Raw genomic sequence first — 15,217 nt, forward strand, 5'->3', positions numbered from 1 at the left:
GGATGCCCGGCACCCTACACTTTGGAGTAATTATGCTTTTATTAAGTTTCAAAAGATATTTTAGTTCCCTCACAGTTAAACATGGAATAGGTGAAGGAATAGCTATGTATGTGTGTATATATTTAATCATAGTTATTTTCTGTGTCTGGGGATGATAAGGAGCTGACTGATAAATTACCATCAAAGCTATCTATTGCCTAATTTCAAAAACATTAGGCCTTAAATTCAACACACATATATTGTTCTGGTCCCATTACCTAATTAAAAAAAAACATTATTAGGTCTTGACTACAATCACACACACAATTGTGCTGGCCCCAGTCTCTGTTTAATTCAGTTAAATATGAGGAAGTGTGCAACCTACCTCCATTCTCTATAATAGTCTCACAAGTAATTTGAAGATCTATTTACTGTTATGGCTCAAAGAGCAAAAACTGGGTCAACAAAAAGCAGGGCAAGGATCAGCTTCTGCAGCAGCTGATATTGTACTAGAACAGGGGTCTTCAAACTTGGCCCTTTTATGACTTGTGGACTTCAGCTCCCAGAATTCCTCAGCCAGCGTGCCTGGCTGAGGAATTCTGGGAGTTGAAGTTCACAAGTCATAAAAGGGCCAAGTTTGAAGCCCCCTGTATTAGAACAAAAGAAGCTGCAATATCACAGCCATAACTCTTTGACTTTTAAATCTTGCACTATCCATCATGGCTTGTTTTTTCTGGATTATCCTCTGCTTGACCCTCCTTCTTTGATGATGCTGGAAACAATCTGGATTTGAGAACCTGAGCTTCTAAAAGCATTTATTCAATCACTGAATCATAGTATTTATTATCCAGTACTGTTTTCTCAGGTCTGAAATGCCAATGAATCACCAGATTTTGGCTTTGTTACAATCCACCTAAATTCAGCCTGAATCCATGCCAGTGCCAAGAGATTCTGTTCTTGGCTTGCTAGATGCTGAGTTTTGCAATTTTTGGCTTTACTCTCCAGCCTTCCCAATTCAACAAAAATATCAAGAACAATAACAATATGTTAGTTCTGATAAGAAGACTTGGAGACATGAATAGAAATAGGTACCCAATTTCACCACAGCTTCACTGAAACTGAACAGGGTGCAACTGAATGTATACATTATATATATTCTTGGGTGCTATATTCTTCCAAGAGTATTGGAAAAGTAATGGACGAGGTGCATATGTGTGCAATTCACAAAGACTAGATAGTAAGGATGTGTGGTCTGTGGGTAGACAATTCAAAGTATGGAAGCAGGCATACCAGAAGGGTATTTTTCTCCGTTCTATTTTTACTGACCAGTTGTAGTCAAGCTTCAATTTATTACTCCCATCCTTTTCTCTGTCATTCACAGTCTGAGCCTTTCCATTCTCCAGCCACCATCTCTCTCCTGCCTGGACTGCACTAGGGTAAGATGCTTGATCAAAGACTTAGCCTTGAGGTAATCATATACTAAAGGAACTGCGATGATTTAGGTTCAAGCAGGGCAAAATAATTATAACTTCATTCCTTTGTTTTGATCAGGCCAGATGGGAAGATCAGGCTGGCTGAACAGGACTTCATACAACTTCTTTTTGCATGATAAAACAATTACGTTGGCTAGGCCAGCCACAGGGAAACTGAGATGTCTTTTTTCTAATTATTATTTAATAACTTATATACATAAAATAGATTAGCAAGGTGCTTAAGGGCAGTTTTAGCTATGAATCATTAGATCTCAAGAGAAGTGTTTATGAAAAACCTTGGGAGCAGATGTGAATAATTATATATGATTACAATACAAATATGTGAAGCAAGCCCACTGAAAATTGGCATGCCTAAACATCCATTTTCTCCTACACAAAATTCCAGCTCCTGTTCAGCTGTGGAAAAACGGCAAAGACTTATTTTCCTTATCAGATTACTAGGAGCCCATTTTTGCTTGTCTTTGCCTTATGTGCTGAACTGTCTTCTCAGTGTTTTGTAGGTCTCTTGCGTTTTCTTAACTTCATAATGATGAAGTCAAACAAACAGCTTAAGAAAAACTAAAATCCAAAGTAATTTATCTAAGTAGAAATACTATAGTATTTGATGAATTTATTTTTGAATAAGAATACTCTGTTTAGAATCATTTTTTAGATTTTGTATACTCTATATAAGCATTGCAGAAATTTCCAATGATGACCTGCAGAATAATCACATATATAAAAGTAAGAAATTTGCATCTGTTAAAATTAAAAACTTTTGTTTTGAATTATAGATGTGGAGTTTCCAGCTTTTACATTTGTTATGGAAAATGCTCAAAATTTGAAGCTAATATGGATGAATTGTATTGAAAAAAATGAAGATTACACTATTTAACTTTGATTTAGGCCTCTTTGCTGGAGATAGAATTTGAATACAGAAACCATAGCATAAGGTCTATTTATCAAAATATTTAAACTGCAAATGTCTGTACAGAGCTTAAAAAAAGCCACCCAGGCACTTTACAATCTAATCTTTTTTTAGTATTTTAATGTATTTCAGACAAGTATTATTTTTAAATCTCTTAATAAATATTCCAATTGTTACTTTGGAGTCTTCAAAGATTCAGGACCCAAGAGTCTGCAGGCAAGGGGTACAAGTGTCCGGGGTATCTACGTTTGAGGGCTTTAATATTGCCCAGTACTTTCTGCAGACTTAATACAAGACTGACAAAGGAGAAAATAGTACAATAAGGATAGGGAAGGCAGAGAAGACAGACACTAAAGGTCCCCTTGCAGCCCACCCCCTGCCCCATCCCCATCCCTTTATAACAAATTTGATTGTGTGAGGTACAGTGATCATGGCCAGGCAACTAAAAGCTAGTTAGCCACAAGATGGCAGCAGAGATGCGGGAAATGCTCCCTTGTTGGATGGTAGCAAGGACATTTTTGCCTTTCAAAGATGTTAAGCCCACCCCCTCCCCCCCAAAAAAAAAGATGTTCAGAAGGGTCTTGAGGGCAGAGTTTGAATGCAAGAAGTTGATAGAGAAGGAGAAATACTTTGAGGACTGAGGAGAAGCAACTCTTGCCTGCTCATGCTTGCTGCTGTGAGTAAGGCAGCAGTGGGAATAAGTGGCTATCAGATTCTTCTCCTTCCATTCTTCTCTCAGTTCTCATCACAGGGGTGGGACTTGGCTTCTGAGCTCTCTCAACATTGGGGGATCCATTTGAGAGTTAAGCTCTATTTATGAACCTGTGTCCAATTCTATGCTTGTTCTTCAGAAGTAAAAACCATGGAATTCACTTTGTGCTTTCTAGGCTTTATGTCCAGAGTTATCGTCTGAAGTTATACATCCAGGTCTGCATTTAGGATTCAGTGGTTTTAGTTTTAAGAGAACCTATACAGAGAATATCCACAAGCTGGAACTGATAATATTGGCAAAACTGTTATATTGTAGATACATACACAGAATGCTTCACATAAATGCACTCCAATTTATTATGGATCATCTTTTTGATTTTAAATATATTTGATTTTATCCAGTAATAACAATAAAACAGTTTATTTATTTATTTATTTATTTATTTGTTTTTATTTTTATTCCGTTTATATCCCGCCCTTCTCCGAAGACTCAGGGCGGCTTACAAGCTTAGCAGTAGCCTTCATTCTATGTATATGCCTGCTTATTAGGGCTTTCACACACACCCCCAAGCGGCATTATTACAAAGTCAGCTTAATTGCCCCCAACAATCTGGCTCCTCATTTTACCTACCTCGGAAGGATGGAAGGCTGAGTCAACCTTGAGCCTGGTGGGATGCGAACCTGCACTAATTGCAGGCAGCTGGTGTTACTTAAGGAGGCATTAGCCCACTGCTCCACCAAGGCACCAATTTTGTTGTTCATTGTCATAACAATTATTTTTAGCTGTTTGTTCAATGGCATTTACCACTCCATTAGAGCTGCCACTCTCCCCTTGGGGACAAAACATATCAAGTGCTTCATTGCTGGGAAATTCTATTATTCTATTATTCATTCTCACTTTTTCTAACCACCTGGAATCTTGGAATAAAGAAATATAAAATGAATATAATACAGAATAAATGGAGGTTGCTTATATTATGCATCATTGTTGCATTCATTTTTAAATGCCGGAATTGTTTCATTTCTTGTAACTCACTGCTTTATTTTGATTTGATTTTTTATTTTGATTTGTAGGCACAACATTTATTTCCACAATGCCTGAAGTGTGAGTAAATATTTTATTTTCCCCATTGGCCGAGATATCCTACATTCACATGTGGTTCAGATTAATCATCTGACTTTGATCTCAGAATGATTGCAATTTGAAATGTGATCCTTGCTATGAGTTTGTTGGTTAAAAATCTCAAACTGAGTTGTTCCTCCATTTACCTTCTATGTGAAGTAGATAAATGAGGGACTTAATATTGCACTATAGGTTTCTTCACCTCTCCTCCATTTCATTCTCTGCCTGTTGAGAACAGAACTTGATAAAGAGCTGCTGTTTTCCAATATCCAATCATGTCTTGGATACAGTTTAAATTTTATACCAAGCGTGTATGTCTACTCAAAGGTTAGTCTCATTAAGTTAAATGGGATTTTCTTCCAAACTGGTGATTACAGGACAATTTTTACATGGTTACTTGTATAAACAATAGCTCTCAAATTAAACTAATCAAAACACACTTCTGGGTTTAGTTTTGATATGAGAAATTTGATATTCAGGTTTAACTTTTAAAAGAAAAAAATCTCTAAATTAGAAACCCATTCATTTTTGGTCTCTTGGTTTTCTTTTCAGCAAGCTTTATAAATGAAGGCTACAACACTGAATTTTCAAATTTGTAAATAAATTACTACCAGATATTTAACCTTTTAGGGGGGGCAGACACTTTAGAAAATTAATATTGTAGTTACTATTATAAAATGGGCTTCAGGCAGGCTTTCCCTATGTACCATATGAACTGCTGGGTTTGGCCAGTTACAAATTACTCCCTTACCAAAGGCAAACTTGCTCTCCTTCATTCACTCTATAACCCCTCCTCTGACATCTTGACAGTCAGGTGCCTGTCATTGAGATATATCAAGGTGGCAATCACTTGGATTATGAGTTTTTCAATGTTGATTCTACCTGTGATATTTCTTCCCTCTCTATTAGGCAAAGAAGTGCAATACAAAATGTAAATGAAGGATTCCTACATATTTCTCAGCAATGCACAAAGGTTTTACTATAGAAAAGCTAAAGTGGAAAGTAGAGATTTGCCAATCAGTTTTGATTCAACACTGAATATTGGTGATATATTACAAATCATCCACCAACATTCCAATAAATATCACTGGCTGAGAATAGATGCGGAACCCAATTGATTACCAGTAGTTACAGACCATTTACAGATCATTTTGAGGTCAAACATATAAACTAGTTTTGCACAGCAATCACTAAATGGCAGAAAAAAACTCAAAGATTTTCCAATGCAGCAATGTGTTCCATAAATGATCAGGATGAGGAGTTGATAAGAGTAGCTTTTACCTGGGGATAACTATCCTTTTGTTTAAGGAATGTAATTACCTCATAGTCAAAATATGGCAATTTACCAGTCAATTATTCAAATGTGAGTACATTTGCAGATGTGATCAAGTGTGAAAATAATTCTTATTGTCTGAGTCTAGGCTCCAGTATTTAATATATAAATGTTTCCATTTTATGGAAAGTCCTCTAGAAAATTGTAGTTCAAGGCATGAGGACAGCACATATTTTGGGAAGGCTAGGTTAAAGAACCATAGTAGAATGACATCATTGTGATTATTATGACTATTATGATGATGATGATGATGATGATGACTTTTAAGAAGAGGTTTTAACAAGGCTAATAGTACAGCTAATAAGACAACAGCAGATGGGAAAATCCATCCTGATCAGTGCAGATCTGCAATAGGATGGGAGAATAATCCTAAACATAAAGAGGAAAAGCTACAGCCAAAGCAGTGGTCAGATGACAGAAATCTCAGCCCAAAACAGGAATGGAATTTGAGAAAGTGTGCTAGACTTGACCCTCCCCTGTTCTGCTTAACATTTTATTTGTTTGTTTGTTTATCAATCATATTTATTTGTCACAGTAAGGGAGGGGGAAGGCACATTCATATTTGTTACTTAAGCCTATAATAAAAGTAGTTTTAGTATTCACAACTTTGGTATTCAAGTCTGGCCTACCTCAAAAGGCAGACAAAATCACTAAGGAGTCCAGCGTGATAACATGTTTTTACTCACTCATATTTTCAGTATCTTGAGTAGAGTATTACATTTCATGTATTCATTCTGTTCTTTCCACTTTTTCCCTCTCTTTCTTCCTTCTCCCAAATGAATTTCTGTAGGGAGGTAAGTACAGTTCCAGGATTTATTTTTCTTATCATTTGCCAGTATGAATATGTGATTATCACTGTGTTGTTGAAATGGTGCCCTTGATTTCTTTTATTTTTGCTCTTTAGAGGAAGCCCAAGATCACAGCTTCACGCAAACTCCTTCTAAAGGTAAGTCATGATGCAAGCTATGATGCATTAATTAAAGTCAGATACTCTTGCATGTAATGGTACAGAACAAATTCTCCTATGTAAATTTGGGACAGCCTTCCCAATTTTATTTGCTGCTCATTTGGAGGCAGAAGGTTGGAGAACTGGATGAAGGCTTCTGCCTTGTGCATTATAAATAGGAATTCTTCATAAACCTTTGTTGTGGCTGATATTTCAGACTCATGGTGAAAAAGGTATTTTAAGGTTAATTTTAAGGTATTTCAAATGTTTCCCTATTTTTTTTTCTTAGAGTTTAATGCTGGCTAAAGCCAAAGAAGAATGGGATCAAGAACAAATAGACAAACAAGGAGAGAAGGAGAGATATTTGGCAGAAAGGATAACACCTATGCATATCAGTGGGCTTTCCTATTCACAACTCCAGGTAGATTTTTGGTTTAGTGGATGTCTAGGTGGACATGTTGAATTACACAGGACTCTGAGGAGCTGTATTAGAAGTTTAATTCAGAACTCCAGTTCATGCCATCTTTTCCCTTCCCAAAAGGTGGAATAATACATATATCATTGGGGTTTTTAAAGATTTCTTAAAATTCTACCTTTATATATATATTTATAAATAGCTCAAGGTGGCGAACATACATAATGTTCTTTCTTCCTCCAATTTTCCCCACAATGACAACTTTGTGAGGAGAGCTGGACTGAGAGTGATGGGTCAAGATGCCATATTGTCTAAACTAGATATAAGAGATGCTTCAAGAAACTGGGGAGAAAATTATCCAAAAATGTCACTTTTGAAGTTTAGATAAAATGAGAATGTTTGACTGACATTTGACAGATTTTTCATCACCACAATTTCAAGTTTCTCATATTAGTAGGGCAAAATACTGTCGCCACCTCTGTGCTGTCATGCAATAGCAGTGCTGTCACTAAAACAAGAATCAAAAGAGGACATATATTATTGTGTCATCTGCATTATTTCCATATTTAGATTGATTTATTAAAATATTTACATACTACAACTGAAACAGAAATATTTAAACTTGAGTCATACAGATTGTTGTCTTATTTAAAGTAACACCCTTCCTCCACCCCCACCCCCACCTGCCGATAATTATGTGTAGCTTCCACCAGATTGGCTCTGGTGATTTTTCCAAATTTCATGTTTGTCCACCATTTCATTATTTTTAGGTTGTAAGAAACAATGGTGCTTAATACTTCAGCGTTACATTTTTCTTTCTGTATATAATCTGTATGTTCTGCACATTTGCAATACTGTATGTGTATATATGTATTAAATGTGTCCTAAATTGCCACAAAAAAGTAAAGTTATTTTTAGACCTTGATCATCCATGAAGAATGTCATATATCTGGCTATGGAGTCTTTTGGGATCACTGAACAGAATGGCTACCACAAATACTGATATCAAATGCTGCTGATTTAAGATCTTTACAGTTCTGAAGTTCTGATCAAAAGAATATCAGGGCTGACAATGTCTAGCATTGTAACAATGCCTAACCAAAGTATCTGATCCTATATATTCCCCCAATGAAATATCAGTAAGAAATAACCCAATCCAAGGTCTGGAAAAGATATCCTTTGACATTTCCCCCTTTTAATTGCACAGGATCTGTGTCGGGAGCTTCATGAGAAAGTAGACATTGTAGATGAAGAGAGATATGATATTGAAGCAAAGTGTAACCATAACACACGGGAGGTAAGAAGACGGAGAATGGTTCTTATTTAAATTCTCAGATAAAAATAACACATTAAGGCAAAAAACAAGAAAGTATCATTGTCTGTAAGAAAATATCCAATATAGATTAGATAACAGCTTTATGAGGCAGTCTTAAAGATCATGAACTATTTTACCCATTTTGTTCTAAAATGAATTCTGGCTTATGTTTCTGACTGCAGAATGGGACAACTTACCACAGCCAACTCACTGCAGGACAACTTGCCATGGCCAACTTGCCACAGGATATCTTGCCACAGGACAATTCAATAATTCAATTTAATTATTTAAAATAATTTAAAAATTATTTTAATTTTCATCATTCACATTTCATTGTGTTCCTTCTTTGGCATCCTTTCCTTAATGATTCTATTCTACCATTTCTTCGATATTCGTGTAACTCTTGTCCCTCGGTGAGTTGTCCCACGGCGAGCTGGCCATGGTGAGGTGGCTTGTGACAAGTTGGCTGTGGCGAGTTGGCTGCAGCAAGTTGTCCTAGACCAGGGGTAGGCAACCTCGGCTCTTTTATGACTCATGGACTATAGCTATGCTGACACAGGAATTCTGGGAGTTGAAGTCCATGAGTCATAAAAGAGCCGAGGTTGCCTACCCCTGTCCTAGACCCTTTTGCCTGCTGGCATAAGGTAACCAGAATGGAGCATTTCCTTGTCTTAAATTGTAAATAGGAAGATCTTCAGAATCTTCCATAAGAGCTCTGGATTATTATTTTTAAATATGGATTCCAGGCTAATGTTCTATATATAACCTTATATGTTTTCTTGCTTTAGTAGAGATGCTAATTTCCCCCTTAGCAGTGAAATGAATAAAACGTGGGCAGCCTGAAAGCAAGGAAACTGAGATTACAAACCATGGCTCCTGTTTTTCCGAGGCTACTGAATATTTGTTTATATTATTTATATTCCCACCTTTATTAATTTTTATAAATAATTGAAGGCAGCTAACATACGTAATACAGAATGCAGAGTACCTTTCAGCAAAAGAAGCTTTCCAAAGCATTCCTTCTTGTAACCTAGCGAGTGGGCTGGACTCCTACTACCATTTTCCTGGGAAAGAGCAAGTCTTTTGTTTGTGTGTGTGTGTCCTTAGATCTCTTATGATACATGACCATTTATGTTGTCTATTCTTCAGATTAAAGACTTGAAACTGAAGGTGCTTGACCTTAGGGGAAAATTCAAGCGTCCTCCCTTACGCCGTGTCCGGGTGTCTGCAGATGCCATGCTTAGAGCTCTTCTTGGCTCAAAGCACAAAGTATCTATGGACCTGAGAGCCAACCTCAAGTCTGTCAAGAAGGAGGACACAGAAAAGGTCGGGGACTGGAAATCCCACCTATTGCCTGTATATCACGTTTGCTCAGTGTCCCATGTACTTGCATTTTTTAATGTCATCATGAAGAAATATGTTCTTACGTTTTCTCTTGATTAATCTTCTTCCATAGAGCCACATGATGGCCAGATGGGTGGCATATAAATTTAATAATAAATAAATAAATAAATAAATAGATATTCCTTACTTTTACTGGTTCGTAAATGAACATATTAAATAGATTGAGGATTGTAAAAGGTATATGGAACAGGAACTAAAATTAAGACAGCTTCTCCCATGAAGGATGAGAATTGTGAAAATTGTTGGAGAGCCCACTCATTAAAGTAAAATTGATAAGTTCATCCATATGATTTGCAATTCTCTATGCCCTGCCAATAGGAACCAGGATTTTATCATGGAAGAAAACCACTCTATTTTGTTGCATCTTCTAGACTGGAATTTTCTTGGTCTACAGGTAGTCCTCAACTTGCAACCACTGGTTTAACGACTACTCAAACTTACACTGGCACTGAACAAAGCGACCTAAGACCAATCCTTGCACATGGCCATTGCAGCATTCCCAGAGTTATGTGATCAAAATTGGGGTGCTTGACAAATGGAACATATTTACAATACAGTAATTCTGCATCCCTGAGTCACATGATCACCATTTGCAACTTTCCCAGCCAGCAAAATCAATGGAGGAAGCCGGATTCACTTAATGACCATATGATTTATTTAACAACTGCAGCAATTCACATAACAACCATGGAAAATGTTGTAAAGTCAGTCATAACTCATTTAACAACCACCTTGTTTAGCAACTGAAATTCTGGTTCCAGCTGTGGTGAACATTTGTAGATAAGAAACAATTGAATATAGTACTTGATGAAAAAAATAAAGAAAAAGGCATATGGGCCACTGAAATATCTGTAACTCTTAAAGATGACAATAAAAAAAGAGTTAAAGCAAGCCATAAATGAAGAAATATGTTACTGTCAGGTGACTTAAACAAAGGGTTATCAGATCTATAGATGGGTTTTAGCATACCAGACATTGCCAGCTATGCATAGGAGCAAGTGATGATATGGATGTTTGCAAATATCATTCCGGGATAACTAGTCACTCAATACACAGAAAATAATTTTCAGCAGCCTGTCATGAATAACATAATTCAACCACAGAGATCATCACTTTCTATTTATTGTATTGATTCCCTTGGATGAAAAGTCAGTGCTTAGACCTGTATATGTGAATCTGTCCATTAACTTTTTTTCCAACATCAATGATTAATGGAGAATATTTCATAAGAAGTAAAGGAACCCACAATGCACATGGCCAGTTTTGCAAGGATATTGACGAAGGAAATAAAAGGTTTAATGATTACATATAATTACACATATTTTTTACACATAGTAATAAATCTGAAAATAGATCTGAAAATTTTTAGCATATAGTAAATTCCAGACAGAGCTAGCCTGGATACAGGCGTATATTCCAGTGCTTAAACAGTACAGTTTCGATTAAAATTAGAAGATGCTTTGATTCTGTCCATTAAATCTTGATTCGTATATTCATCTTTACTCCCTGAATGCCAAAGACTGCTTTTTTAAAATAACTCTTCTTGAAGAGTTTATTGGTGCTCAGCCTGTCTAGATTCTATTTTCTGCATATATTAATGTATGTCAGGAAACCTGCCAGTACAATATATCCTTATGGAATCCTTCCTATATTACGGTAACTATATTTATAAAAGTTTAGTCATGTGACCTTACATTGTATTCCTCAACTTTCTGTTCATATAGCATATACAGAGTGAATATCTTCATCTCTGCTTGTACAAGTTAGCCCTCAAGTAAGGACTAACATCTTGGTTTCCTTCACAGGAACGTCCAGTAGAAGTGGGTGACTGGCGTAAGAATGTGGAGGCCATGTCAGGAATGGAAGGCAGGAAGAAGATGTTTGATGCTGCCAAATCACCAACAGGACAATGAGAAGTATACCTTTCCCCCAATGGCATCCTTTTAAAATATTTTATTAGTTTTGTGAAGCATTGTTAAAGATCCCAAACTCAAAGGGGCTATGGTGCCTGATTGACATTTCCAGTGTTAAGATCTTGGATACAACTGATTTAATGGCCAAAACATCAGGCCTTTATCTTAGCACTAGTCAGCCCTATCTACTTACCTGAAATAGTTCTTTGGAGGAAATAACACATTTTCAGCCCAGGCAGCAATTGTGTGAGATTGGCCTCAAAAATCTAAGCAGAGTCACACCTGAGAGAACACCAAGAAATACCATCACAGGTCAGGCTTGAAAATAAAAAACAAATAGTCTCAAAAGCAGTGGCAAATTACTTCTTTGTTGATGCCAAGAATTCTACAGGAATATTACCCTGAAGTCATCATGAATCAGGGTTACTTGAAGAAGACTTTATTTATCTCATATTGGATTTTCTATAAGGTACATTGTGGTTTTGCACCTTACCTTAATTTTAAAAGAATGATAGCGTCAGAACTTTAGAAATTAGAGGTATACCATCATGCCATCTGAACATAAATGATCCATTAGAACTTTGACTTGCTGGCTCAGTTATGGACATTTCAATTATGGTATAATGGCTGAATGTCAGAGAAAATAGCCATACAATAACTTTTCTGAAACATGTACTTTGTCTTGGGCACAAATCTACACTCTTGTTTGTGCTTTGCTTTCTATGCAAATATAGAAACAAATCTCATTTTTTTAATTTCTAGTCCTAACCCTAGCCGGTTTCCAAAATAATCCAATTTCTAATCACAAAACAAGAAATGCAGTTCACTGCTATGCACTTTTCTTAGAAATATACAAAATGGAGGTGTACAAATCTTGCAAATCTTCTCTTTCTTTTTTTGCAAAGTAAAACTATCTATTGGCAAGCTCCTTAGTGTCCATTACAAGGCTAAATAATTGACCATTGGTTTGGCAAAGGAAAGTTGTAACCTTACAAACTTAAGCCTGATTGTAGTGCTGACCTTTTCTAATTCATCCAAAGACTTAAATGTGAATTTGTGGGATGGTTTAATAAACATACAAGTCAGTTTGTTCTTAAGAAGATACAGTCTTTCTTAGTGAAGCATAACGTATAGGGTAATTTAAAAAACATACCCTTTCTTAATTTCTGACCGCTCCCCTTCTGTCTGGTCCTTGCTGGTTTCATGTGACAAAGATTGTGTGCATTTTACATGTTCATTGCTTTCTGTATTGCTGTACAATTTGGTTGCAGTTATTTATTCTGATTTCTTAATATGCTTTCATATATTTGATGGTGTAACAGCTATGGTATAGCACAACAAAACTAGCTATAACAGATGTTTGTAGAAAATTGTGTGTTACCCACTGCAGAAACTAGTGTTCTATATTATGAATATTCCTCATGGTTCCTAACTCTTCATTTCAACTGTGGAAATCATTTTGTTTTTGTTATTTAACTTTGGTCCTTGCAAGTCACAGTTTGACTATGACAGCATGCGTTTTTTCAGCACAGATGTTCTACTGTAGGTGTTTTTCCTAGAGTTCTATAATGTAATTAACTATTATTCTGCCTTTTCTATTTATTTCAGGTCATATTTCTTTCATAGAAACATCAAGAGCCCTCCCATAGAGCCTACATGCATCACTTTTTTTTTCTTCTTGGTGCTTCCTGTGTCTCATTATTTTTCTGCATTATCTATTGTCCCACAGCATTTTTGGACATTAGGGAAGGTTTTATTACAGGTAGTTCTTGACTTACAATCATTCATTTAGTGACCATTTGAAGTTACAATGGCACTGGAAAAAGTGACTTATGACCAGTTTTTACACTTACAACTGTTGCAGCATCCCTGTGATCATGTGATCAAAATTTGGACCCTTGGAAAATAGCATATTGCAATGACAGTTTATGACAGTTGCAATGTCATGTGTTCACCTTTTGCAAACCTTTGACAAGTAAAGTCAATGGGGAAGTCAGATTCACTTAACAACTGTGTTACTAACTTAACAGATGCAGTTATTCATTTAACAACTATAGCAAGAAAAGATGTAAAATAGGGCAAAACTCAACTCAACAACTGTCTTGCTTAGCAACAGAAATTTTGGGCTGAATTGTGGTCATAAATCGAGGACTACCTGTACTGCAATTCATGCCATCAGGCCAACAGGAACTCTTGCCTTCTTGCCAGGCCGTGTCCACACAATGATTATTGCCACAATCTGTCAGTATAGTACCATCTCTACCATACAGAAAACATGGGAATTCTGAGTTGATGGCATTTGAAATGCAGAAAGAAAGCTGGTTCTTTATCTGACATCATCTCAGATCAGAACTTTGCTCAAGAGATGCCATCACTTACTGATTGAAATGCAGCCCACACTGTAACTACAGAGGGTTTAGTGCTTGCTTTATTCAGCAAGAAAATCTTTCAACCTGTTCCATGATATATAATTTGAGATATGCAACTATACTTTCTCTGTATTCCATTAAAGAAAAAAAAATGAGTAGCATCAAGAACAAATATTCAGATTCTGTGTTTCTTTTGGATTTTCCAGATAATGGTGGATGGACTGTATTATTGCCTGTAAAATGAAATTTAATGGCAAATATCTGTAGCTCTGGTGTAGGATGAGGGTGAAGGTTCGTTCTCCAAGCTTGTGAGTTGGTTTCCAAACGTTTTGTTTCCAAACTAACTAACATCTTCAATGGAGTTTAGGGGATGTCAGTGTCAGTGTTCTGCTTATAAGGGCTTCAGGTGTAGGTGTGTCAGACAACATCCTCACCTGACACACCCACACTGGAAGCCCTTATAAATAGAAAAACACTGACACTAACACCCCTTAAACTCCACTGAAGATGTTACCTAGCCTAGTAATGAAACATTTGGAAACCAGCCCACAAGCTTGGCTTCCGGTTGCCCTCTGGGTGAAATTCAAGGTGCTGGTTATCACCTATAAAGCCCTACATGGCCTGGGTCCGGGTTATTTGAGGGAACACCTGCTGCCGGCATCAAACGCCCTTCGCCCAGTGCGCTCTCACAGGGAGGGTCTGCTCAGGGTTCCGCCGGTGAGAGATTGCCGGCGGGTGACACCCAGGGATAGGGCCTTCTCAGTGGGAGCGCCTGCCCTCTGGAACCAGCTGCCGGTAGAGTTGAGGACTGCTCCCGACCTCCGATCATTCCGCCGGGGCCTGAAGACCTGGCTCTTTGAGCTCTCGGGCCCAGGCTGAGGAGAAAATTTTAACTGGGGTTTTAATGTACAGGGTGAATTTAATGCTTTTTAATTGGTTTTAACTTTTGTATGTTTTGATTTTTAATTCCCTGTAAACCGCCCTGAGTCCTCAGGGAAAGGGCGGTATACAAATGCAAATATTAAATTAAATTAAATTAAATTAACAAACCTTCACCTTCATGAAGTTTAATTGTGGTGGAGGTTCATGACCTGTACGTAAGCCATTATTATTTCCACATTGCCAGTTCTCATAGTAGTTCATGCTACAGTTGGTATTTCTTTAGACATATAAGAAACAATATTTCATACACAATGTTGTCTGGCCCATTAAGATTTTTCCCACTTGAATTAGTTGCCCAAAATGTATTTCAAGTGAGCAGACCTATCAAGTAGATAGAGCTATCAAATAACATATATAGTTATCCTGC

At 36.9% G+C, this 15,217-nt stretch overlaps 1 protein-coding gene across 1 annotated transcript; it reads left to right on the plus strand.

The window, feature by feature from the left end:
• Positions 1-1,340: 1,340 nt before the first annotated feature.
• On the plus strand, positions 1,341-14,054 carry TNNI1 (troponin I1, slow skeletal type). The gene is made up of 8 exons (XM_081325699.1): positions 1,341-1,415; positions 4,165-4,199; positions 6,451-6,492; positions 6,782-6,913; positions 8,115-8,204; positions 9,372-9,548; positions 11,432-11,542; positions 13,148-14,054. The coding sequence occupies exons 4-7, from the start codon at positions 6,788-6,790 to the stop codon at positions 11,537-11,539; spliced, it is 501 nt and encodes a 166-aa protein (XP_081181825.1). The 5' UTR covers positions 1,341-1,415; positions 4,165-4,199; positions 6,451-6,492; positions 6,782-6,787; the 3' UTR covers positions 11,540-11,542; positions 13,148-14,054.
• The last annotated feature ends 1,163 nt before the right edge of the window (positions 14,055-15,217 follow it).

This window comes from Vipera berus (assembly GCF_964194415.1).
Source record: "Vipera berus genome assembly, chromosome: 3".
In the NCBI taxonomy this organism is placed as follows: Eukaryota; Metazoa; Chordata; class Lepidosauria; order Squamata; family Viperidae; genus Vipera; species Vipera berus.